The following is a 23,830-nucleotide window of genomic DNA, read 5'->3' as shown; positions in this document are numbered from 1 at the left end:
ACCTAAAGATATTCACATTTAAAAAATTTTTTTGAGACAGTCTCACTCTGTTGCCTAGGCTGGAGTGCACTGGTGTGATCTCAGCTCACTGCAACCTCCACCTCCTGGGCTCAAGCGATCCTCCCACCTCAGCTTTCCCAGTAGCTGGGACTACAAGTGCGGGCCACCATGCCCAGCTAATTCTTTGTATTTTTAGTAGAGACGAGGTTTCACCACATTGCCCAGGCTGGTCTTGAACTCCTGAGCTCGATCAATCCGCCCACATTGGCCTCCCACAGTGCTGGGATTACCAGCATGAGCCACTGCGCCCGGCCAATATTCACATTTTTAAAGTTTTAAAAATTGTCACGACAACCAATTTGCTTGTGACCAATTAACAAAGCACAAATATACACACAAATATATATTCAAACGTACATATGTATGTAAAGGTATATAGTATTTTAAAGAAAACAGGGAAAACATTCATTTCAAACATACACGAATTGTCACAAAATGTGACCATGTATTAAGATACTAAGAAAATGTAAAAAAACTACAAAAAACAGAAGTCACATGGGCCATGGACATGTTTATAGACAAAATGAATTAGGATTAACAGCAAAAAGTGGATTAAAAAGGCCAAGTATTTGAAAATTAAAAGCATAATTCTAAATGTTTTATATTAAAAACAGAGAATCAAAACAAAAATTACAAATTATGTCTAAAAAATACACAATGTGGTCACTAAATAAAAGCCTGTGGCATGCACTCAATGCAGCACTGAAGAAAAATTTACAGCTATTAATAAATTTCTTAGAAAAAAATTAATTGTAAAAGACAACAAACTAATATCAAAGAAAGATTATATGGAGATAATAAAGATAACAGAAAAGAATAATAAAATAGAAAACTAAAAGACAGTGGACAATGAATAATCAAAAAGCTGATTCTAGCCAGATATGGTGGCTAATGCTTATAATCCCTTTGGGAAGTCAAAGCAGAACTGCTTGAGCCCAGGAGTTTAAGACCAGCCTGGACAACACATCAAGACCTCATCTCTACAAAACAATTTTTTCTTTTAAATTAGCCAGATGTGGTGTCACATGCCATAATCCCAGCTACTCAGGAGGTTGAGTTGGGAGGATTACCTCAGCCCAGTAGGTTGTGGCTACACAGTGAGACCCTATCTCTAAATAAATGTAAATAACCAAAATTAGCTGAAAAAGTAAAATCTGGGACTGGATGCGGTGGCTCACGCCTGTAATCCCACCACTCTGGGAGGCCGAGGAGTGTGGATCACGAGGTCAGGAGTTCGAGACCAGCCTGACCAACATGGTGAAACCCTGTCTCTACCAAAAATACAATAATGAGCTGGGCATGGTGGTGTGCACCTGTAATCCCAGCTACTCAGGAAGCTGAGGCAGGAGAATCGCTTGAGCCTGAGAGGCGAGGGTTGCAGTGAGCCGAGATCAAGCCACTGCACTCCAACCTGGGCCACACAGCAAGACTCCATCTAAAAAAAAAAAAAAAAAAAAAAAAAAAGTAAAATCTGAACAATTAAAAAAAATCAGAAACTGAAATAGTGAAGGATCGATTCCAAATATATTACCTTTCATTTTAACAAAATTTCTGTTAACTGTCCTAAAACAGAGGTTCACAAATATTTTGGTCTCTTTTATACTCTTTAAAATTATTGAACCAAACAGCTTTTGTTTACATGCATGGGTTTAGCTGTCAATATTTACCACAGTGGAAATTACAAGAGAAAATTTTAAGTTATTAATTCACTATAAAATAACCATTTCATGCTAACAACATTCTTATCAAAGGTTATAAAACTTAGTTATGAAAAATAACTAGTTTCAAAAAAATTAGAAAAGTGGAAGTATTTTGTATTTTTGCAAATCTGTTAACAAATGATTGCGGATTCTCGTATGTGCTCTATGTTCAATTATAATATCACATGTAAGCAGCCTCTGGAAAACACTGTATACTTGTGAGACTATGAAAGTAAAAAGCAAATAATGTCTTTTTTTTTTGAGACGGAGTCTCGCTCTATCACCCAGGCTGGAGTGCAGTGGTGCGATCTAGGTTCACTGCAAGCTCCGCCTCCCAGGTTCACCCCATTCTCCTGCCTTAGCCTCCCCAGTAGCTGGGACTACAGGTGTCTGCAATATAGCTACCACTTAGTGCTGGGATTACAGGCGTGAGCCACCATGCCTGGCCTCAAATAGTGTCTCAGTATTCCTGTGAAAAAGTTTTGTTTTTGCAGATCCTAAGTAACTCCCAAGGGCTACCCCCATTTCACACCTGTAGAGCCATTGTTTTAGAGGAAAAAAAAAGAGGGAGAGCAAAATCAACACCAGATTAGAACAGCATAAGAAAACTATAGGCCAATGCGACTTAATAGCAAACACACTGTACACAAAAATTTTGTGTCAAAATGGATTAAAGACCTAAACATAAGGGCTAAAACTATAAAACTCTTGAAAGAAAACATAAAACTTAATGAAATTGGATCTGGTAATGATTTCTTAGATATGACACCAAAAGCAGAGGCAACAAAAAAATTGATAAACTGGATCAGCATAATTAAAAACTTGTGCAGGAAAGGACCCTTTCAGCAGAGTGAAAAGGCAACCCACAAAAAGGAGAAAATATATGCATATAATATATCTGGATAACGGATTGAAAAAAGAACTCCTACAACTCAACAAAAACAAAAACCCTGATTAAAAAATGGGCAAAGACAGCTGGGCGCGGTGGCACACGCCTGTAATCCCAGCACTTTGGGAGGCTGAGGCGGGCGGATCACGAGCTCAGGGGATCGAGACCATCCTGGCTAACACAGTGAAACCCCGTCTCTACTAAAAATACAAAAAATTAGCTAGGCATGGTAGCAGGTGCCTGTAGTCCCAGCTACTTGGGAGGCTGAGGCAGGGGAATGGTGTGAACCCGGGAGGCAGAGCTTGCAGTGAGCCAAGATCGGGCTACTGCACTCCAGCCTGGGCGACAAAGCGAGACTCCATCTCAAAAAAAAAAAAAAAAAAAAAGGCTAAGACTTGAGACACCACTTCATACCCCTTAGGATAGCTATTATCAAATAAAACAGTCAATACCCAGTGCTGTGAAGAGATGTAGAGAAATTGGAACTTGTGTGTATTGCTGGTAGGAATGTAAAATGATACAGCCATTGTGGTGGTTCCTCAAGACTGAAACAATCCTCAAAAATTTAAACACAGAATTACCATATGATCCAACAATTCCCCCACCACCCCCCAAAGTATACAGTTGGCCCTCCGTATCTGTGGGTTCCATCTATGTGGATCCAACCAACCATGCTTTGAAAATATTTGGGAAAAAAAAAACTGTGCCTGTACTGAAGATGTATAGGCTTTTTTTCCTTGTTATTATTCCCTGAACAATAGAGTATAACTATTTACATAGTATTTACATTGTATTAGGTATTTACGTTGTATTAGGTATTACAAGTAAACCAGAGATGATTGAAAGTATATGGGAGAACGTGCATAGGTTATGTGCAAATACTATGCCATTTTATATCAGGGACTTGGGCATTCACAGATTTTCATATCTGTGGGAGGAAGGACCTCAAACCAGTCCCCCAAGGACACCAAGGGACAACTGTACACTCAAAAGAACTGAAGACAGGAAATGAAACGGTTACTTATACAACCATGTTCATAGCAGCATTAATCACAACAGCCAAAAGGTCCAGGCATGGATGAACAGATTAAACAAAATGTGATACACATATACAATGGAGAAGGAAATTCTGACACATGCTATACCATGGATGAACCCTGAGGACATTATGCCAAGTGAAATAACCCCGTCACAAAAAGACAAATACTATATGATTCCATGTATATGAGGTATCTGGAATGGTCAAATTTATAGACACAAAGTAGACTGGTGGTTGCTAAGGGCTGGGCAGGGCACTGGGGGAAGGGGAGTTATTATATAATGAGTATACAGTTTCAGTTTGGGAAGATAAAAAAGTTCTCAAAATAGACCATGATAATAGTTGAGCAACAGTGTAAATGCATTTAATGCTACTGAACTACACACTTAATGCTTAAATGGTAAATTTTAGGTTATGCATATTTTACAATTTAAAAAACAGCAAATAAAATCCAGTTGCACATTTAAAGAATAATACACCAAGACTAAGTACAATTTATCCTAGTATTTTAAAGAGTGGTTTCACTTTTGAAAAAAATCTATCAACGTAATTCACAATAGTAACAGATGCCGAAAAAAGAGCTGACAAAATTCAATCCCTAATTAAAATGTTTAGCAACTAAAGTTATTGGTCAATTTTGAGAATTGATCCTGTGTTAACAAACATCACCGAAGTCTCAAGGCTTACAATACAAAGGTTTATTTCTCGCTCATGCTACATGTCCATTATGGACGGCTGTGGCTCCTCACCGTCTTCATTCTAGGACTGAAGCTGAAGGCACAGTACCTATATGCAACATATTGTTCATATGGCAGAGGGGGGAAAAGCAATGACTTAATCAGGCAATGACTCCTGAAGTTTTGCTCAGATACAGCATACATGACTTCCACTGGCTAAAGCAAGCCTCATGGCTAAGCCTGATATCAAGAAGGTAGGAAGTATATTCTCTCACAGGGAGGGGCACCTGGTAGAAGGACTCTACTATAGAGACAAACTCAGTAGACAGGATTGCCGAATAGTTGTAAATAAGAAGATTTGTGAATGACAAATCTACAATACAGGGAAACACCCTTAATTTGAAAAAGGATATTTACCATGAACTAGCGTGAATAGCATACTTAATGGTGAAACATTAGAAATATCTTCATAAGGTCAGAAACAAGAAAAGGATGCCTGCTATTACCACTATATTTCAACAATACTCTTGAGGTTCTACTCAATGCAATTAGACCAGAATAAAAATTAGTATTAAAATCACTGTCAGGTAATATGGTTACCTACTCAGAAAATCCAGAGGATTTTAACCTATTATTACAACTAATAAAAGAGTTTAGCAAGGTGCTCAGATACTATATCCACATACAAAAAAAATCCTTAGATATATACATAAAATATGACGTATGTACAAATGTGTGTGTGTATAATTACTACTGCTGTGTATCAGCAATAAATGCTTAGAAAATGTAATTACTTTAAAAGATCCCAATCAATCATATGGGTTATTAAGTCAATTAGCTGTGTAATCTCAGGCAAGTTATTTAAACTTTCTGCCTGTTTCCTCAACTATAAAATGAGAATAATGACATCTTATTTCTCTGATTCTAAAACACAGATTCTTCATATTTTAATCTCTCAAAAATCAATGACTTATTAAAAAAATGCTGTCACCCAGGAAGCAATAATGATGTTCTGTATGAAAAGTTTTCACTGACACCTTCTGTAACACCAAGAAAGCATCAATATCAAAGCAGCTTAGATGTGATAAAATATGGTAAACCAATTAACATGATTACATGAGATAATTCCTATCAAACACATAAAGCCATACCTAACATAAACAAAGTGCTCAATAAACTTTAGCTTTTCTTATTCTTTGTCCTATCATATATTAAAAGAGATTATAATGCTAGAGTAATTGAAATAATATGGTATTGAAGCAGGATTAAATAAAAAAAAAAATGAAACAGAATAGTCCAAAGAAACAAATCTACATATTTATGGAAATTTAACATACAATAAATGAGCCATTTTATGTCAGTGGGGAAAGCCCAGACTGGTAGTTCTCAATCGTATCATACCCAATACTCTTTTTGTTTTTTGTTTTTAATTTTGAGACAGAGTCTTGCTCTGCCTCCCAGATTCAAGCAATTCTCCTGCCTCAGCCTCCCGAGCAGCTGGGACTACAGATGTGCACCACCACACCCAGCTAATTTTTGTATTTTTAGTAGAGATGGGGTTTCACCATGTTGGCCAGGATGGTCTCAAACTCCTGACCTCAGGTGATCCACCCGCCTTGGCCTACCAAAGTGCTGGGATTACAGGCATGAGCCACCACTTGAGCCTGGGACGTCAAGGCTACAGTGGGCCATGATCACAAAAATGAAATAAAATACAATAAGCAGTTTTTCATCTATATGCATGTTCAGAGGGATTTCACCTATATGAATGGGGGCATGAGATGCACAGTATCTACCACCCCTGGTCCTCATCAAAAACTGGTGCCAACACCGGGCACGGTGGCTCACGCCTGTAATCCCAGCACTTTGGGAGGCTGAGGCGGGTCACTAGGTCAGGAGATCGAGACCATCCTGGCTAACATAGTGAAACCCCGTCTCTACTAAAAATACGAAAAAATTAGCTGGGCGTGGTGGCGGGTGCCTGTAGTCCCAGCTACTCCGGAGGCTGAGGCAGGAGAATGGCGTGAACCTGGGAGGTGGAGCTTGCAGTGAGCCGAGATCGCGCCACTGCACTCCAGCCTGGGCGACAGAGTAAGACTCCGTCTTAAAAACAAAACAAAACAAAAAAATGGTGCCAACACCAGCCTACCTAAGTTAACTCTGATAAGTGCTAGGCATGGTGGCTCACACCTACAGTTCCAGCACTTTGGGAGGCCGAAGTGGGCAGATCACTTGAGCCCCAGGAGTTCAAGACCAGCCTGGGCCAACATAGTGAAATCCTGTCTCTACAAAAAAAATACAGACATTAGCTGGGCATGGTGGCACATGCCTGTAGTCCCAGCTACTCAGCAGGCTGAAATGGGAGGAAAGCTTGAGTCCTGGACGCAGAGGTTGCAGTGAGCTGTGACTGCACCACTTCACTCCAGCCTGGGAGACAGAGTAAGACCCTGTCTCAAATAAAGAAAGAAATAAATACAACAATTATGACAAGCAAAAGCCACTCCACAAATTTCTGAATTTCCTCTTGAAGTAGCAACATACCCATTGAAAACCCTTGGGATAGACTGTTAAAAAAAAAAAAAAAAAAAAAAAAAAATATATATATATATATATATATATATATATATGTATGTATATCTCCAGACAATGGGATGTCAATTTTTTTGAAAATTAAATATAGCCTAATCTCCTCAAAATATTCCTAGGTCACTGGAAGGCAAAGTTGTGTAATTTCACATGATAAAAAGCACACTTGAACACAACTTCTATTTGTGTTCCCTTTCCAAATAATAAACAAGATTGACCCTTTGAAGTCAACCTGATCTTTGCCAGTCCCCTACTAACCCTTTTTCTATTGTTTCTGAAATCCATTCTCTGAAACTTTGGAAATTCCATTATGAACAAACTAACTCTCAGAGGGAGTACATTACATTGTTTAAAAGCATGGACTTGAATCAGGCAGACCTGGATTCAAAATTTAGCTCTATTATCTAAGTACTCTGTGTGTGCTATGGATCAGTTAACTTCTTGACACCCTAGTTTCCTTAGCTGTAAAATCTCTCATTTTTCCTCAGCTGCTTCTCTTTCAGCCAAAACCTGCACAAATTATCTCTATCCTAAGACAACAACAAAAAGGAAAATTACAATGACCGTACCATTATAGGCATTCCTTGTTTTATTGTGCTTCACAGATGTTTTATTACAAATTGAAGATGTGTGGCAACCCAGCATTGAGTAAGTCTATCAGTGCCATTTTTCCAACAGCATGTGTTCACTTCATGTCAGTGTGTCACATTTTGGTAATTCTCACAATATTTCAAAATTTTTCATTATTACATGTTACAATGATCTGTAATCAACAATCTTTGGTGTTATTATTGTATCTGTTTGGGGAAGCCACATACCATGCCCAGATAAAACGGGTAACTTAACTGATAAATGTTGTGTGTTTTCTGACTGACTGCTCCACCAACCGGTGTTGTCCTCTCTTCTCCCTCTCCTCAGGCCTTCCTATTCCCTGAGACGCAACAATACTGAAATTAGGTCAACTCATAACCCTACAATGGCCTTTAAGTGTTCAAGTGAAAGAGAGAGTAGCAGGTTTCTTACTTTAAATCAAAAGCTGGAAATGATTAAGCTGATTGAGGAAGGCAAGCTGAAAGGCGAGACAGGCCGAAAGCTAGGCTTCTTGCAGTCAAACAGTCAAGTTCTGAATGCAAAGGAAAAGTTATTGAAGGAAATTAAAAGTTGCTACTCCAGTGAACACACGAATGATAAGAAGGCAAACAGCCTTATTGCTGATATGGAGAGAATTTTAGTAGTCTGAAGAGAAGATCAAACTAGCCACAATGTTCCCTTAAGCCAATTTAGAAGCTGCAGTTAAGTTATCCAGAAAACCTAACTGGAACCATCAATGAAAGTGGCTACATTAAACAACAGATTCTCAATGTAGACATAACAGCCTTCTATTGGAAGAGGATGCCATCTAGGACTTTCAAAGCCCAAGAGAAGTCAACGCTTGGCTTCAAAGCTTCAAAGGCTGACTCTCATTGACAATTTGAAAAACACTAGGGCCCTTAAGAATTATGCTAAATCTACTTGCCTGTGCTCTATAAATGAAACAACAAAGCCTAGATGACAGCACATCTGTTTACAGCTTGGTTTACTGAATATTTTAATCCCGTCATGGAGACCCACTGCTTGAAAAAAAAGATTCCTTTCAAAATACTGCTCACTGACAATGCATCAGGTTATCAAGAGCTCTGACAGAGATGTACAAGGAGACAAATGTTGTTTTCAGGCCTATCAACACACTATCCATTCTGGAGCAAATGGTTCAAGGAGTAATTCTGACCTTCAAGTCTTATTTAAGAAATACATTTCAAGGCCAGGTGTGGTGGCTCATACCTGTAACCCCAACACTTTGGGAAGCCAAGGCAGGTAGACTGCTTGAGCTCAGGAGTTTGAGACCACACTGGGCAACATGGTGAGACCCATCTCTACAAAAAAAAAAAAAAAAATAGCTGGGTGTGGTGGTGAGTGCCTGTGGCCCATGCTACTCGGGAGGCTGAGGTGCAAGGATCGTTTGAGCCCAGGGGACAGAGGTTGCAGTGAACCAAGATCGCACCTCTGCACTCCAGCCAGAGTGACAAGGCAAGACCTTGTCTCAAAAAAAAAAAAACATTTCATAAACTCTACAGCTTCCACAGACAGTGTTCCTCTGATAGATGTGGGCAAGTAAACTGAAAACCTTCTGAAAGAAATTCAACAGTCTAGAAGCCATTAAGAACACCTGTGATTCATGGGTGGAGGCCAAACATCATTAACATGAGTTTGGAAGAAGCTGATTCCAACCCTCATGAAGGACTTTGAGGGCTTCAAGACTTCAGTAGATGAAGTGGCTGCAGATGGGGTAGAAATAGCAAGAGAACTAGAATTACAAATGGAGTCTGAAGATGTGACTGAACTCCTCATGATAAAACTTGAATTGATGACAATCTCATTATTAAACTTGAATTGATGACAAATTTCTTCTACTGAATGAGCAAAGAAAATGGTTTCTTTTCTTTTTGAGACCGTCTCGCTCTGTGGCCCAAGCTGCAGTGCAGTGGCATGATCTCGACTGACTGCAACCTCCACCTCCTGGGTTCATGTGACTCTCCTGCCTCAGTCGTCTGAGTAGCTGGGATTACAGGTGCGTGCCACCACAACTGGCTAACTTTTTTATTTTTTAGTAGAGACGGGGTTTCACCACGTTGGCCAGGCTGGTCTTGAACTCCTGACCTCAGGTGATTCACCTACTTCAGTCTCCCAAAGTGCTGGGATTATAGGCATGAGCCACTACACTGGTTTCTTCTTCTTTTTTTTTTTTTTTTTTGAGACAGTCTTGCTCTGTCGCCCAGGCTGGAGTGCAGTGGTACGATCTCAGCTCACTGCAAGCTCTGCCTCCCGGGTTCATACCATTCTCCTGCCCCAGCCTCTGGAGTAGCTGGGACTACAGGCACCCGCCACCATGCCCGGCTAATTTTTTGTATTTTTAGTAGAGACGGGGTTTCACCATGTTAGCCAGGATGGTCTCGATCTCCTGACCTTGTGATCCGCCCGCCTTGGCCTCCCAAAGTGCTGGGATTACAAGTGTGAACTACCGCGCCTGGCCTTGCACTGGTTTCTTTATATAGAATCTACTCATGGTGACGACGTGAGCACTGTTGAAATGACAACAAAGAATTTAGATTATATAAACTTAGTTGATAAAACAGCAGCAGGATTTGAGAGGACTGACTCCAATTTTTAAAGTTCCACTGTGGGTAAATGCTATCAAACAGCATCACATGCTACCAAGAAATAATTCATTAAAGGAAGAGTCAATCAATGCAGCAAACTTCATTTTTGTCTTAAGAAATTGCTACGGCCACCCAGCCTTCAGCAAACATCACCTGATCAGTCAGCAACCATTAACATTGAGATAAAACCCTCCACCAGCAAAAAGATTATTGCTGGCTAAAGGCTCACATGATCATTAGCATTTTTTAGCATAAAGTATTTTAAAATTATGGTATACGCATTTTTTTAGCTATAATGCTATTACACACTTTAAAAACTACAGCATAGCATAAACATAACTTTTATATACACTAGGAAACAAAAAACTTACATGACTTGCTTTACTGAGATATTTACTTTATTGCAGTGGTCTGGAATCATACCCACAATATCAGTGAGGTATACCTGTGTATCTTCAAACTATCATTTCCATCTCTTCCTCTCTCTCTTCCCTGTCAAACTCTTTCAAAATAAGATTACTAATTAAATTTTAAAAGTTAATATTCAGATGAGAGGACAATAAAAGACAGAAAAACTGTAGAGCTAAAGAAAATATATTGAAGACTAAAATAACACCAATAGAGCTAATAAATAAATTAGAAACAGTAAGAAACAGAAAAGCTATAACTGAAACACTGACAAAAGTTTAATCTTAGTTAGTAGAGAGAAAAAGACACAGACTGAGTAATTTCCCTAAATACCTGTTGAATTCTCCTTACCCTGCTCTACTTTTTCACAGCTCTGTAATCTTCTAAATTCACATGTAACTTATCTGCTTTGTTAATTACTTATCACCCCCCACCACCACCACCTTGAGAATGTAAGTGCCACAAAGGCAGTGGCTTTTGTTATGTTTCACTGGCACAGGGCAAGTGATCAATAAATATCTGTTGAATGCATTAATAAATGCATGACGATGATATGAAAGACAAAGATGATCCTCCAAAATGTTATAACCCAGCACATGGATGACAGTAAATTTCAATGAAATGAAGAAAAAGCTAAATATTTAGAGAAAAAGCAACAATGTATTCCTGGAAAAAACAACTCAATATTATTTGCAGCAAGACACATTGAATTAAAAAGACTATAAAGAATATACTCTCCAGTAGTCCAAGCCAATTTTAAAAAGTCTAGAAGTAGGGATAAAAGAAACTATAGTGTTGTACTTCCTGATAAGAACATTAAGTACCAGAAAAAATGACTAATGTCTGTAAGATTTTGAAATAAATTGTTATTCTAGAAATATTACACCCAATCAAGTAGATATTTAAGTGACAAAAGCAATGGGCAAGCATTCTTTAACAATCAAAAACTTAAGAAATAATGCCCCAATGAGCACATGTTGAAAAACTATGAAATTAAGTCAAAGACCTCAGAAATGGAAAACAATGGTTAAAAAGACTAGTGGAGGCTGGGCATGGTGGCTCACACTTCTAATCCCAGTACTTTGAGAGGCTGAGGCAGGAGGATCGTTTGAAGCCAAGGGCTCCAGAACAAGCTGGGCAACATAGTGAGACTCTGTCTCAACAAAAAAATACAAAAAAATTAGGCAGGCATGGTAGTGCATGACCGTAGTCTCAGCTACTTGGGAGGCTGAGGTGGGAGAATTGCTTGAGCCCAGGAGGTTGAGGCTACAGTGAGCTGTGACAGAGCCACTGCACTCTAGCCTGGACAACAGTGAGTCCCTGTCTCAAAATGAAATATTTTAAAAAAGAAAAAGAAAAATGAGGACAGAATTCTCTTGCCATCTCCCCACTTCTAATAGAAATGTCTTAGTTCCATCCTTTTCCTTTTCTCTCTTCTCGCTTTTTCACTCTTAGCCAGTAGGTTAAGGATGAAATTTTAGCAAACTGCACAATTACTTTAAATCCCTTACTGTTTATACTCTGATATACTCGGTACCATGAATTTACTAGTAATTCAGTGTAACAGCATATGAGAAAAGTTCACAAATTCTTAGCCATCATTAAAATAACCTAAATTTCCCAACATTTTCACAATATGCTTTGTCTTATGTACAACTGTCTTTTTATTTGAACTATACTAGACTATACCTAGAGAAGTAAGACATTATCTGATTAAAACTGATGAAAAACCACAACTAAAACATTTTATTGATTTGGATGTACTGTAATGTTCAGATAGATCAAAATTCTAACTTTTTCTTACCAATAGTAAGCCAAACAGGCTTCCAGCTAAAATAAGATTAATTTTTCATTAGGAAAACCAAACCTTCAACTTACTTTTTCAGGAAAATTTTTAAAAAGATTAAAGAGGAGAAATATTAAGAAATAGTGAAAGGAACGAAGTGTATACACTTATGTAATCCTGTAACTTGCTAATAATGCTTCTTACTTTGGGAATACACAATTATGGTTATCTTTTTTTTTAAGCACTCACTTCCTTGTATTCGTCAAAATTATAACAAAATAATAATATGATTTTGAAAAAAAACTCACACTACCATGCTAAAAAGTAACCATTTTCATTTATTATTTTTTACTTATCTGTGCACCTATAGCATTGTACAACCGTAGGTATTCAATTTTGTATCCTGCTTATTTCATCTTACTTCATGTTTTTAAAATGCCCCAATATTTTCTCTCCTAGTCTTCTATCAGATAAAATGTGTTATTTCTTTTTACATTTTAATATGATTTGGAAACTAAATACACTATGGGAAATCCTTAAAATTCATCATAATTTTTCTTAAAAAATAGTTGAAAATACAGAAAAGTATAAAAAAAAAAAAAAACTATGCCAGGCGTGGTGGCTCACACCTGTAATCCCAGCACTTTGGGACACCAAGGCAGGAGGATCACTTGAGGCCTGGAGTTCAAAATGAGCCTGGGCACTATAGCGAGACCCCCCCCCATCTCTACAAATTAAAAAAACAAAAAAACAAAAAAACCACTCATCGTCTGCCATACAAAGATAACTACCATTAATATGAAATGCTTTCTTTACTGTCTTTTTTCCTTTTATCTATAACAAATTTGTATATATTTTTTCACTAAATGTTATTTCATGATGAATGTAATAGCCGTAGTATTGCACACACTTTACTTACTCATGCTTTCATTGTTGAAAGTTGGACTGGTCTTAAGTTTTTGCGATCATAAAGAGACCCAAGATAAATGCTTTTGAATACCTAAAAATATTTTATATCAATTTCTGACAATTCCAAGACAAAATTTTAGAAAGGAAAATATTGGCAAGGTTTCTGTCTCCTGACTGATAACATTGGGTAAACAATAGTCAACTTTTAAAAGATTTATACTAATTTTTGCAATTGCTTTCCAGAAGAGGTCCATCTGCTTCCAAAAATGTGCATCAATTTATAACAAAAATTCTAGTGCAATTTCACAAAAATCTTGCCATTTCATTTTTAAAAAGTATTTGGCTAATATGATGGCAAAAAATGGTAGCTCACTATTGTCCTAAGTTTACATTTCTTATAGTAAAATGGAGTATTTTTAATGTTCATTAGATATTTCTATTTTTTCTATATTTGTCTCTAAATGTGTTTTCCTCTTTTTCTTCTGCTAGGGTTTTAATATTTCCCTTATAATTTCTATAAACGCTTAACCTATAAAAGGACTATGCCATGGCTTCTGAGTAATTTCATACATATAATTTTATATATATATATAACTTCATATACATATATATACATACTAAGTTCACAGCCAGGTGCAGTGGCTCACACCTATAATCCCAACACTTTGGGAGGCCAAAGCAGGTGGATCACTTGAGCCCAGGAGTTCAAGAGTAGCCTGGGCAACGCAGTGAGACTCTGTCTCTACAAAAAATAAATTAAAAAATTAGCCAGGCATGGTGGTGTGTGCCTGTGGTCCCAGCTACTTGGGAGGCTGAGATGAGAGGCGTGCTTTGGCCTGGGAGGTTGAGGATGCCATGAGTTGCGACTGCACAAATTGTACTCCAGCCTGGGTGAAAGAGCAAGATCCTGTCTCAAAAAATGAAAAAAATAATAAGTAATGTAAATTAAATAAAATGTAAAAGTAAGTTAATAAATTTTAGCTATCTAAACTTAATACTCTCTTTTAAAGTGGTTAAAAAGTTTTGTCTCTTTATCCAAAAGCAACAACTAGGCCAGTTACAGTAGTTCACACCTATAATCCCGACACTTTGGGAGGCTGAGGCATGAGGATCACTTGAGGCCAGGTGTCTAAGACCAGCCTGGGAAACACAGGGAGACCCTGTCTCTACAAAAAATAAACAAATTAGCCAGATGTGGTGGCATATCCCTGTGGTGCCAGCTACTGGAGTGTTTAAGTGAGAGGATCACTTGAGCCCAGAAGGTCAAGGTTGCAGTGAGCCGTGATCATACCACTGCACTCCAGCCTGGGCAGCAGAGCAAAATCTTGTCTCCAAAAAAAGTGCAACAGTTTTCAGATTGTATACATCATATCTCTTAATGGCATATAAATTATGTTACAAAACTAGATTTCACAAGTATACCACTGTTTAGGAATAAACATTTCAATTGCCGACATTAAAAGGAAAATTCATTATGCTCTGCAAAATGGGCAGGCATTTATCATAGATAAACATCTAAAAACAAGTTCTATGTTTAATCTGTCATGCAACATCTAACCGTTTTGGTCACTTAACAACACTCATTAAATATCTGTTATCAAAAATACTTTTGAGAACAATCATACAGACCGGTGGTCAGCAAGTTGTAGGCTATGTGTCAAATACAGCCCATCTCCATTTTTGTAAATAAAATTTTATTGAAACACATTTATTACTCATGCTTATAATTTACATATTGCCTAATGGCTGCTTTCACACTGAGACTGAAGTTGTACAGTTGCCCTGCAAGGCCTAAAACATTTACTATCTGGATCTTTACAATACAGACAGCTGAAACACCTGAATAAATAATCTTACTGATTTTTAGAAGCTAGCCTAGGCCAGGCATGGTGGCTCACACTTGTAATCCTAGCACTTTGGGAGGCCACGGTGGGCGTTTTACTTTGAGCTCAAGAGCTTGAGACCCGCCTGGGCAACATGGCGAAACCCTGTCTCTACAAAAAAATACAAAAATGAGCCGAGAGTGGTCCCAGCTACTCAGGAGGCAAAGGCTAAAAGATCGCTCAGGCTGGGAAGCGGAGGTTGCAGTGACCCGAAATCGCGCCACTGCACTCCAGCCTGGGAAACAGAGCGAGACTCTGTTTCAAAAAATAAAAACGAAGCTAGGCTAGATGGCCAGATCCTAACTCATAGAGCTCATACTTTATCTAGTACAGTGACAAGACATGTATGTAAACAACTTATAATGCAAGCTTTTAAAAGCTAAATGAAATAAGAAAGGTAAAGAGTGTAAGAAAAAGGAACAGATTCTTTCCAGTGAGGAAAATCAAAGAAAGTATCTTGAAAGAAGTAGCTTTTGCACTGGGTTTTGAAGGATGGCTATAATTTGGACATTAAAAAAATGGGGAGAAGAATTCCAGTGTAAAGAAAAGCAGAGCTGTGAAAAACTGCAAGCACGAAAGTGTACTTTTTATGGAGGAACAGTTAGGAGAAAATGCTAGTAAGCATTCTAGGGGCAAAGCATAGAGAAGGTTTTCAAAGTCAAGATTAGCAGTTTAGATTTTAAATATAATTACGTTCAGGACTGAGGATCAGTGATTATAACTGTGCTTTAGGAAGATCAATCTGACAATATCATAAATAATTTGAGGAGACAGATAATAAGGAAACTAGTTATGAAACAACTAAAATAATCCAACAGAAAAGAATGAATATGGTGACAGTGAGACCGGAAAATTATGACAGCAAAACCACTCACTTATGAATTGATAGCAGCATCAGAATATGCTTTCTTACTCATATGGTGTAAAAACTTTCACCCCGCCCCCCAACCATCTCTCCCAAAATGATAATTATTTCTAACTTATTCTGACAATTTGAAAAAGAGGATCTACTAGGCCGGGCATGGTGGCTCACGCCTGCAATCACAGCACTTTGGGAGGCTGAGGCAGGCAGATCCCTTGAGGCCAGGAGTTCAAGACCAGCCTGGTCAACATGGCAAAACCCCATCTCTACAAAAAATACAAAAATTAGCTGGGTCTGGTGGCGAACGCCTGTGATCCCAGCTACTTGGGAGGCTGAGGCACAAGAATTGCTTTAACTTGGGAGGTGGAGGCTGCAGTGACCCGAGATCGCGCCACTGCACTCCAGCCTGGATGACAGAGCCAGACTCTGTCTCAAAAAAAGAAAGGAGGAACTGCTTAAATTATAATTAAAAGGGATAGACTACCACTTTCCCACTAAACTAACCCTGGATGCAAGCAAAAAATGAAAACAATTCATGTGCTAGGGCTCCCTCTGCTGGACCACTAGAGAGAAAAATCTGATCTTAAATGCTGCTGAATTGATAAAAAGAACAGATAAATTGGCTTCATAGCAGCTCCTTCCCAGGTGTATCAAATGCTCTCCTCAGGAGGGGAATAAGAAATTATCTTTCTTCTATATTTTCCACAGCACTAATAATTTAATTGTTGCTTAAATTGTTGACTAGTTATGAAAGAGCACTGTAAAGTATACAGCGTGTGAATTATATATTTTTTTTAAACAAGGGAAAATGATGACAAAAAAAAAAAAGATCTTGCATCAGGACTCATCTCTTTCCCATATATTCAATGTGGCTGCCAGGTCCTACTTATTTCTGTGGTATCTCTCACATTTTTCCCCATTCATTTCCATTGACCTCAACCTAGGTTGAGATCTCTCACCTGAACTACTAAAAAAGCCTTCTAACAAGCATTTTGAAACTCATCTCTCATTTCTCCCTTTCTTTGCTTTACAATTCAAGAGTTATCTTCCCAAAAGTGTGATAATATCACCGAATTACTCAAAAACTACTTGAAAATATAAAGTTGAAATTTTATACGAAAAATTTAAGGTACTCCACAATCTGGCCCAATCCTGTTACAACCTCATCTGCAACATTTTTTCCTATTTACCCTCTTCTCCAGCCACATTATTCCACAAAAATGCCTTGTACTTGTATGCCATTCTGTATTTCTTGCTGTTCTCTCCCAAATGAAATTATTTCACCTCTATTTTTGCCTATTTAAATCTAAACCAGCCTTGAATGTTATTTAAATGCTTATTCCTGCCTTGATTTTCCTGCAACAAAGTGAATCATTTCATTCTCTATGTTTCATTCACATTCTGTAACGCTACTGTTAAAACAAGGCAAGACAGAAGAATAGTATAGGTTTGAAGGTCAGATAGGCCTGTGTTCAAATCCCAGTCTTGCCACTTATTTATCAGCCACATGGCCTTGAACAAATTACTTAACCTGAGCTTCAATTTTCTGACCTGTAAAATGGGAATAATAATACATCAGAGTGATCCTGAAGATCAAATAAAGTATAATGAGCACACAGGAATCCTCAGTATATTAGTTTCCTTTTCAAATTTCAGTCTGCTTTATATTCATGTTCACATGTCTGTCTTCCCCACTAGACACTGGTTAAAAGCAACACTATATAAGGTCCCAAAAAAAACTGTTAAAAGGGTACCGCATAATAAAAAGTACATAGGCTACAGGTGCAAAACTGATCAACTCTTAACCTATTGTAGGTATTAAATATTTACTAATGCAACAACATAATTAAAAATTCAGAAGTTGTAATTAGTAATTTTCCATTTGAAAATATTCTAGTTGGCTACACAGAAATGGAGATTTAACTAGTAACCTTGATTCATTTCTTATGGTCAATTATTCTAATATTTTATGAAGAAATAAAAACAGAAAAATGGAAGAAAAACTTAAGTCACTGTTAAGGGGGAAAAAATCCATTTTAAGAAAAATGTGATTCTACAACTACATGGATAAATCTGGCATTACACTGAGTGGAGTAAGTCAGACATAAAAGAGTACATACTGTATGATTTTTTTTATATGAAATTCTGTAACAGGCAAAACTAATCTAGTGATAAAAAAACACGCGCATTTGTCTGGGGTAGCAAGTGGGGAGGTAGACTAACTGCAGGAGGGTATGGAAAGCCTTTTGGGAGAGAGGGAAATGTTCTAAATCTTGATTGGGGCATATACATTTGTCAAAAATCATCAAGCTGTACACTTAAAATCTGAGAATTTTATATGTAAATTATACCTCAATTTTTAAAAACTGTGAGCCATACAGAGCCAATGTCTTCAAAAGTAGCAAAGAAATATCAAATATGTTCAATTATCCACCCATGCTATTATATAATAAAAACTGAAAACCGGCCAGGCACAGTGGGTCATGCCTGTAATCCCAGCACTTTGGGAGGCCAAGGTGGATGGATCATCTGAGGTCAGGAGTTCGAGACCAGCCTGATCAACATGGTGAAGTCCCACCTCTACTAAAAACACAAGAATTAGCCAGGCGTGGTGGTGTGTTCCTGTAATCCCTGCTACTCAGCAGGCTGAGGCAGGAGAATCGCCTGAACCCAAGAGGCAGAGGTTGCAGTGAGCTGAGATCGCACTACTGCACTGCAGCCTGGGCGACAGAGGGAGACTCCAACTCAAAAAAAAAAAAAGAGGCTGGTCATGGTGACTCATGCCTGTAATCCCAACACTTTGGGAGGCCGAGGCAAGTGGATCACCTGAGGTTAGGTTCAAGACCAGTCTGGCCAACATGGTGAAACCCCGTCTCTCCTAAAAATATAAAAATTAGCTGGGCATGGTGGTGGGGCACCTGTAATCCCAGCTACTCAGGAGGCTGAGGCAGGAAAAGCTACTAAATATACAAAAAATATTAAAAATACTAAAAATACTAAAAATACAAAAAATAAAAAATAAAAATTAGCCAGGCATGGTGGCAGGCACCTGTAACCCCAGCTACTCGGGAGATTGAAGCAGGAGAATCACTTGAACCTGGGAGGCAGAGGTTGCAGTGAGCCAAGACTGCACCATCACACTCTAGCCCAGGTAACAAGAGCGAAACTCTGTCTCAAAAAAAAAAAAAAAAGGAAAAAAATATTAAAACATGATGGGAGTATTAGAAAAGCACACATTTACTGGGTGCAGTGGCTTACGCCTGTAATCCCAGCACTTTGGGAGGCTGAGGCAGGCGGATCACCTGAGGTCAGGAGTTCAAGACTAGCCCGGCCAACATGGTGAAACCCTGTCTCTACAAAAATACAAAAATTAGCTGGGCATGATGGCAGGTGCCTGTAATCCCAGCTACTCAGGAAGATTAGGCAAGAGAATCGCTTGAACCCAGGAGGCGGAGGTTGCAATGAGCCGAGATCGCGGCATTGCACTCCAGCCTGGGCAACTGAGCAAGACTCTGTTTCAAAAAAAAAAAGAGAGAAAAGAAAAGCACACATTTGGGATTGTTTCTGATATATAACTGTGGGTTTCACAGAAAAAGTTTTGGCTGCTAAAATAGAAAATGTTTATATTAGATGTTATTGTAGTACTATCAAGGGTAACTATTCACTACCCCGATTATAACTGAGCAATTAAATTTGGCAGACACTGAATTAAAAAGTAGCGTTGTTAAGAACTGTTACATAGTGATTTTAGCTCATGGTTAACAAATTAAAAACTGCTTTGCTAATAAAAATTTGTAAGAAATTGGTGACATCTTAATAACTCATACCTAGGGATCTTTACACCAACAATTTTGTTATGACAATTTCAGTAGTCTGAAAAGACCGTGTATTTGTTTAAAGGTAAAGTTTGCAGCTTTTAGAGGGAAAAACTCTTTAAAAAATCGGTGGAGCTGCTTTCTTTACACCTTCCTTTTAGACAGTTCTGTAAATTATACTCCACTGTATTGACAAATAACAAAGGCAAAAGTATCAGAGTCACAAGTTCAATTTTTAAAAAATTTACATTTCCAACCATGCACGAGTAAAACATAGATTTCCTTACCTCATCATCATCATCAGAATCATTCCCAAACACTGATGGTTTTTGCAAAACAGGGTGCAACTGCTGTGTTTTCTTTGGCAAAATAAGCCCATACCTGCATATATTTTTTTTGAAATAGAAATTAAACCTTTATGTTTAAATGTTAACAAATACATCTACTACCTCTTCCACATGAAGCTACCAAATCAAAACATGTCATAAGCTTTATGAACACATAACAGTTTTTGTTTCTCAGTGATCTCAAAATTCTAACATGCCGTAAGATTCTATAATTACTACTCTAAGTGATCATTTGTGGACACGGGCCAAACTCGAATACCATTTTTATCAAAGAAGAGAAGTAAATGAAAAGTTCAGAAATGTTTTAAGATGGCGAAGTGACAGTAACATTTTTTAAAAAAAACACGTGTAGTGGAAAGTTTAGTTCATGTCCACTAAAGATTTTAAAATGCTTTCAACTATCCTTGTGGTCTAAACAGTCAAGAAAATGGCTAGTTTTTTCCTACTGTGTACTTACACAGTTTCTAAGAACTGACTGGATAGTTAAAAGATTAACTGAGAAACCCAAGCAGCCATGGGGCAAGTTTGCATTACACTTTATTAAAATCACGTGCTTTGCCTCGGAGCATCTGAGAGAACCATCCCATCAGATCCAACTCCTTTAGTTTCTCACGTTCTGGCCTTTAAGATGCGGAGATCACGGGAGTCCGCATCAAAAGTAAGGATTACACATCAAAGGTAAAACTTTCAAGTACGTACAGTATTTGTCTCTTTTGCGGCAACGTACACCCCAATTTCCTATATGCCTACCCTTTTCTGTGGCTTCTCAGAACAATATTCCTAAAACGAGAAGGAAGGGCGGGAATCAGGACTTGAGCTTCTGCCAAGGAGAACAAGGCCCTCTAAGGAAGCCAGGAATTGTCTCTCTTCACACTGCCCCTGAGAGCATCCAAGCGGGGAGAAACTCAAGCGCGGGGTAGGAAGCAAGACTGAGGGGCCTCAGACCGAGCTTTTGGAAAATAGAAAAGTCTCGCTCTCTGCCCCTCAGCCTAACTTCCTCTATTTCCTCACAAGTTTCTCCCTCAAACTTCGGGCTTCCATCCGGGAAAATGTACGGGGGAGGGGAATCTATGTTCCTCAGGACTTCTCGTTTTTTCCCGTCTCTACCCCTGACGACACAGTCCCTTCACTTCCAGCGCATTTAAAACTCCTCAGCCAAAGACACAGTCGCCGTAGTTTCTCATCCCCCAGCCTGACCCTAACTCCCGGATCACTCACTGCCTGCCCGGAATCGCCATCTTGCTCCCGTGTCCGCTGAACGTGGCCGACGTTGGCGCCGATGACGTCACGTAAACTCTCGCGCGGCTTTGGGTGGCCCGGATCCTGCTTGTCGGTTGAATCGCTGGTGTGAGTCACTTCTATGGTACTGGGAATGGGATCCAGTGACCTCTGTTTTGTTTCGGAGCCCACCGGCTGCCTCAAAATCTGTAGGAGAAAGGAATGACAACGTTCTAGGCCAGTTGTTCGCAGTGTGTGGTTCTGGGACCAGCGGCATCAGCATCACCGGAGATACTGTTAAAATGACAAATTCTCGGGCCCCACCCCAAACCTGCCGAATCAGAAACTTTGGAGTGGAGCGAGTTATCTGAATTTTAACCAGCGGGTAATTCTGATAAAGTTTGAAAACCACTGCCATGGCTATCGATATTCCCCCTACACCCTTCCAAGTGTTCACTTTAACTGGTTCAGGATAATTAGGCAAAAAATGAAAATCTGTGCATTAATAAGACCTTACATAGGACCAAAATTATTATTTTAAAAAAAAATTTTTTTTGAGACGGAGTTTCGCTCTTGTTGCCCAGGCTAGAGTGCAAAGGCGCGAACTCGGTTACCTCAACCTCCGCCTCCCGGGTTCAAGCGATTCTCCTGCCTCAGGCTCCCGAGTAGCTGGGATTACAGGCATGTGCCACCACGCCCGGCTAATTTTGTATTTTTAGTAGAGACGGGGTTTCTCCATGTTGGTCAGGTTGGTCTCGAACTCCCGACCTCAGGTGATCCGCCCGACTCGGCCTCCCAAATTGCTGGGATTACAGGCATGAGCCACCGCGCCCGGCCCAAGGACCAAAATTATTAATAATACTGTTCATTGGCCATTGGGTATAGGAATCAGGATCATATATGATACTTTTTTTTTTTTTTTTTTTTTTTTTTTGAGACGTAGTCTCGCTCTTGTCGCCCAGGCTGGAGTGCAGTGGCATAATCTTGGCTCACTGCAACCTCCGCCTCCCAGGTTCAGGCGATTCTCCTGCCTCAGCCTCCTGAGTAGCTGGGATTACAGGCGTCCGCCACCATGCCTGGCTAATTTTTGTATTTTTTTAGTAGAGGCAGGGTTTCACCATGTTGGCCAGACTGGTCTCAAGCTCCTGACCTCATGTGACCCACCCGCCTCAGCCTCCCAAAGTGCTGGGGGCATGAGCCACCGTGCCTGGCACATATATGATACCTTTTTGAAAACTCTACCCACATCTGTGCACTCATTCACTCTTGGTTCATTCCCAGCTAGTCTCAGAGCAGCCAAAGAGATCAGTTACTGAGATAAGGATGTTGAAATCTCCAACTATAATTGTGAATTTGCTTCTCCTTTCAATTCTATCAGTTTGTGTCATGTATTTTTAAGTTGGGTATGTAAACATTTAGGATTGTTACGTTCTCTTGCATTAACCTCTATTAACCTCTATCGCATTAAGAGTGGCCCTCTTTATTCCTTTATTCTTTGTCTGCTTGGTCTGCTATCAATATAACTAGCTTTCTTTTGATTAATGCTAGCATAGTATATCTTTTTCAACCCATTTTAATGGGTACACAAATACACCTATTTGTGTATTTTATATTCAAATTGGATCACTTGTTGACAGAAAATAGTTGGGTCTTGCTTTTTTATCCAGTCTGACAGTCTCTTCCATTTAATTTGGATGCTTAAAATTTCATTAAAGTGACTATGATTGCAGGCTGGGTGGGGTGGCTCAGGCCTGTAGTCCCAGCACTTTGGGAGGTTGAGGCCAGCATGCACAACATAGCCAGACCCCATCTCAAAAAAAAAAAAAAGTATGATTGCTATTTGTTTTCTATTTTTCCCAACTGTGATTCAGCTTATGATTTTCATTCTTCAGCCTCCTTTGTTGGTTTATTGACCATACTTCTTTGCTTGTTATTTAAGCTGTTGCTTTAGGGTTTCTAATATATGTCTTAAACTTATCACAATCTGCCTTAAAGTAAGAATCTACTACTTTGTGTATAGTATAAGAAGCTTAGAAAAGTATACTTCCATTTTATCTCCTAGTTTTGTGCTATTGTCACTATGTCATAAATGCACAATAAATTATTTTTGCTATAAAAAGCAACTTCGTTTTTGAAAAGATTTTTTTTGAATAGGAAAAATATGTTTACCCACATATTTATCATTTCTGGTGTTTCCATGTCTTTGTATAGATTCAGATTTCTATCTAGTATAATATTTTTAAAATATTTTTTAAAAGTTTTATTGAGCGATAATTCACATATCATACAATTCGTTCATTTAAAGTGTACAATTCAGTGGTGTTTAATATAGTCAAGTTGTATGTTTAGTATAGTCATAGTTGTACTACCCTCACCAGAATCAATTTTAGATTTTTTTTTTTTTTTTGAGACAGAGCCTTACTCTGTTTCCCAGGCTGGAGAGCTATGGTGCAT

At 38.7% G+C, this 23,830-nt stretch overlaps 1 protein-coding gene across 6 annotated transcripts in view; it reads right to left on the bottom strand.

Annotated features, from left to right (window-relative positions):
* Positions 1-21,782, bottom strand: part of NSRP1 (nuclear speckle splicing regulatory protein 1) — a 66,831-nt gene extending 45,049 nt beyond the window's left edge. For 2 of the 6 annotated variants that reach the window (XM_063656117.1, XM_054458196.2), the window contains exons 1-2: positions 20,909-21,370; positions 20,099-20,192 (exon numbers count right to left, since the gene is read on the bottom strand). Coding sequence is in view for 2 of the 6 variants with exons in the window: in XM_054458192.2 (XP_054314167.1) it covers positions 20,099-20,192; positions 20,909-20,938; positions 21,377-21,396 (144 nt within the window). In the remaining 4 variants the exon portion in view is untranslated. The other 4 variants (XM_054458192.2, XM_054458193.2, XM_063656118.1 and 1 more) reach the window with 4 other exon arrangements.
* Positions 21,783-23,830: the final 2,048 nt, after the last annotated feature.

Source organism: Pongo pygmaeus, chromosome 19, assembly GCF_028885625.2.
Source record: "Pongo pygmaeus isolate AG05252 chromosome 19, NHGRI_mPonPyg2-v2.0_pri, whole genome shotgun sequence".
NCBI lineage: Eukaryota > Metazoa > Chordata > Mammalia > Primates > Hominidae > Pongo > Pongo pygmaeus.
Note: the sequence above shows the minus strand (reverse complement) of the source record. Positions and strands in the feature narration are given on the sequence as shown.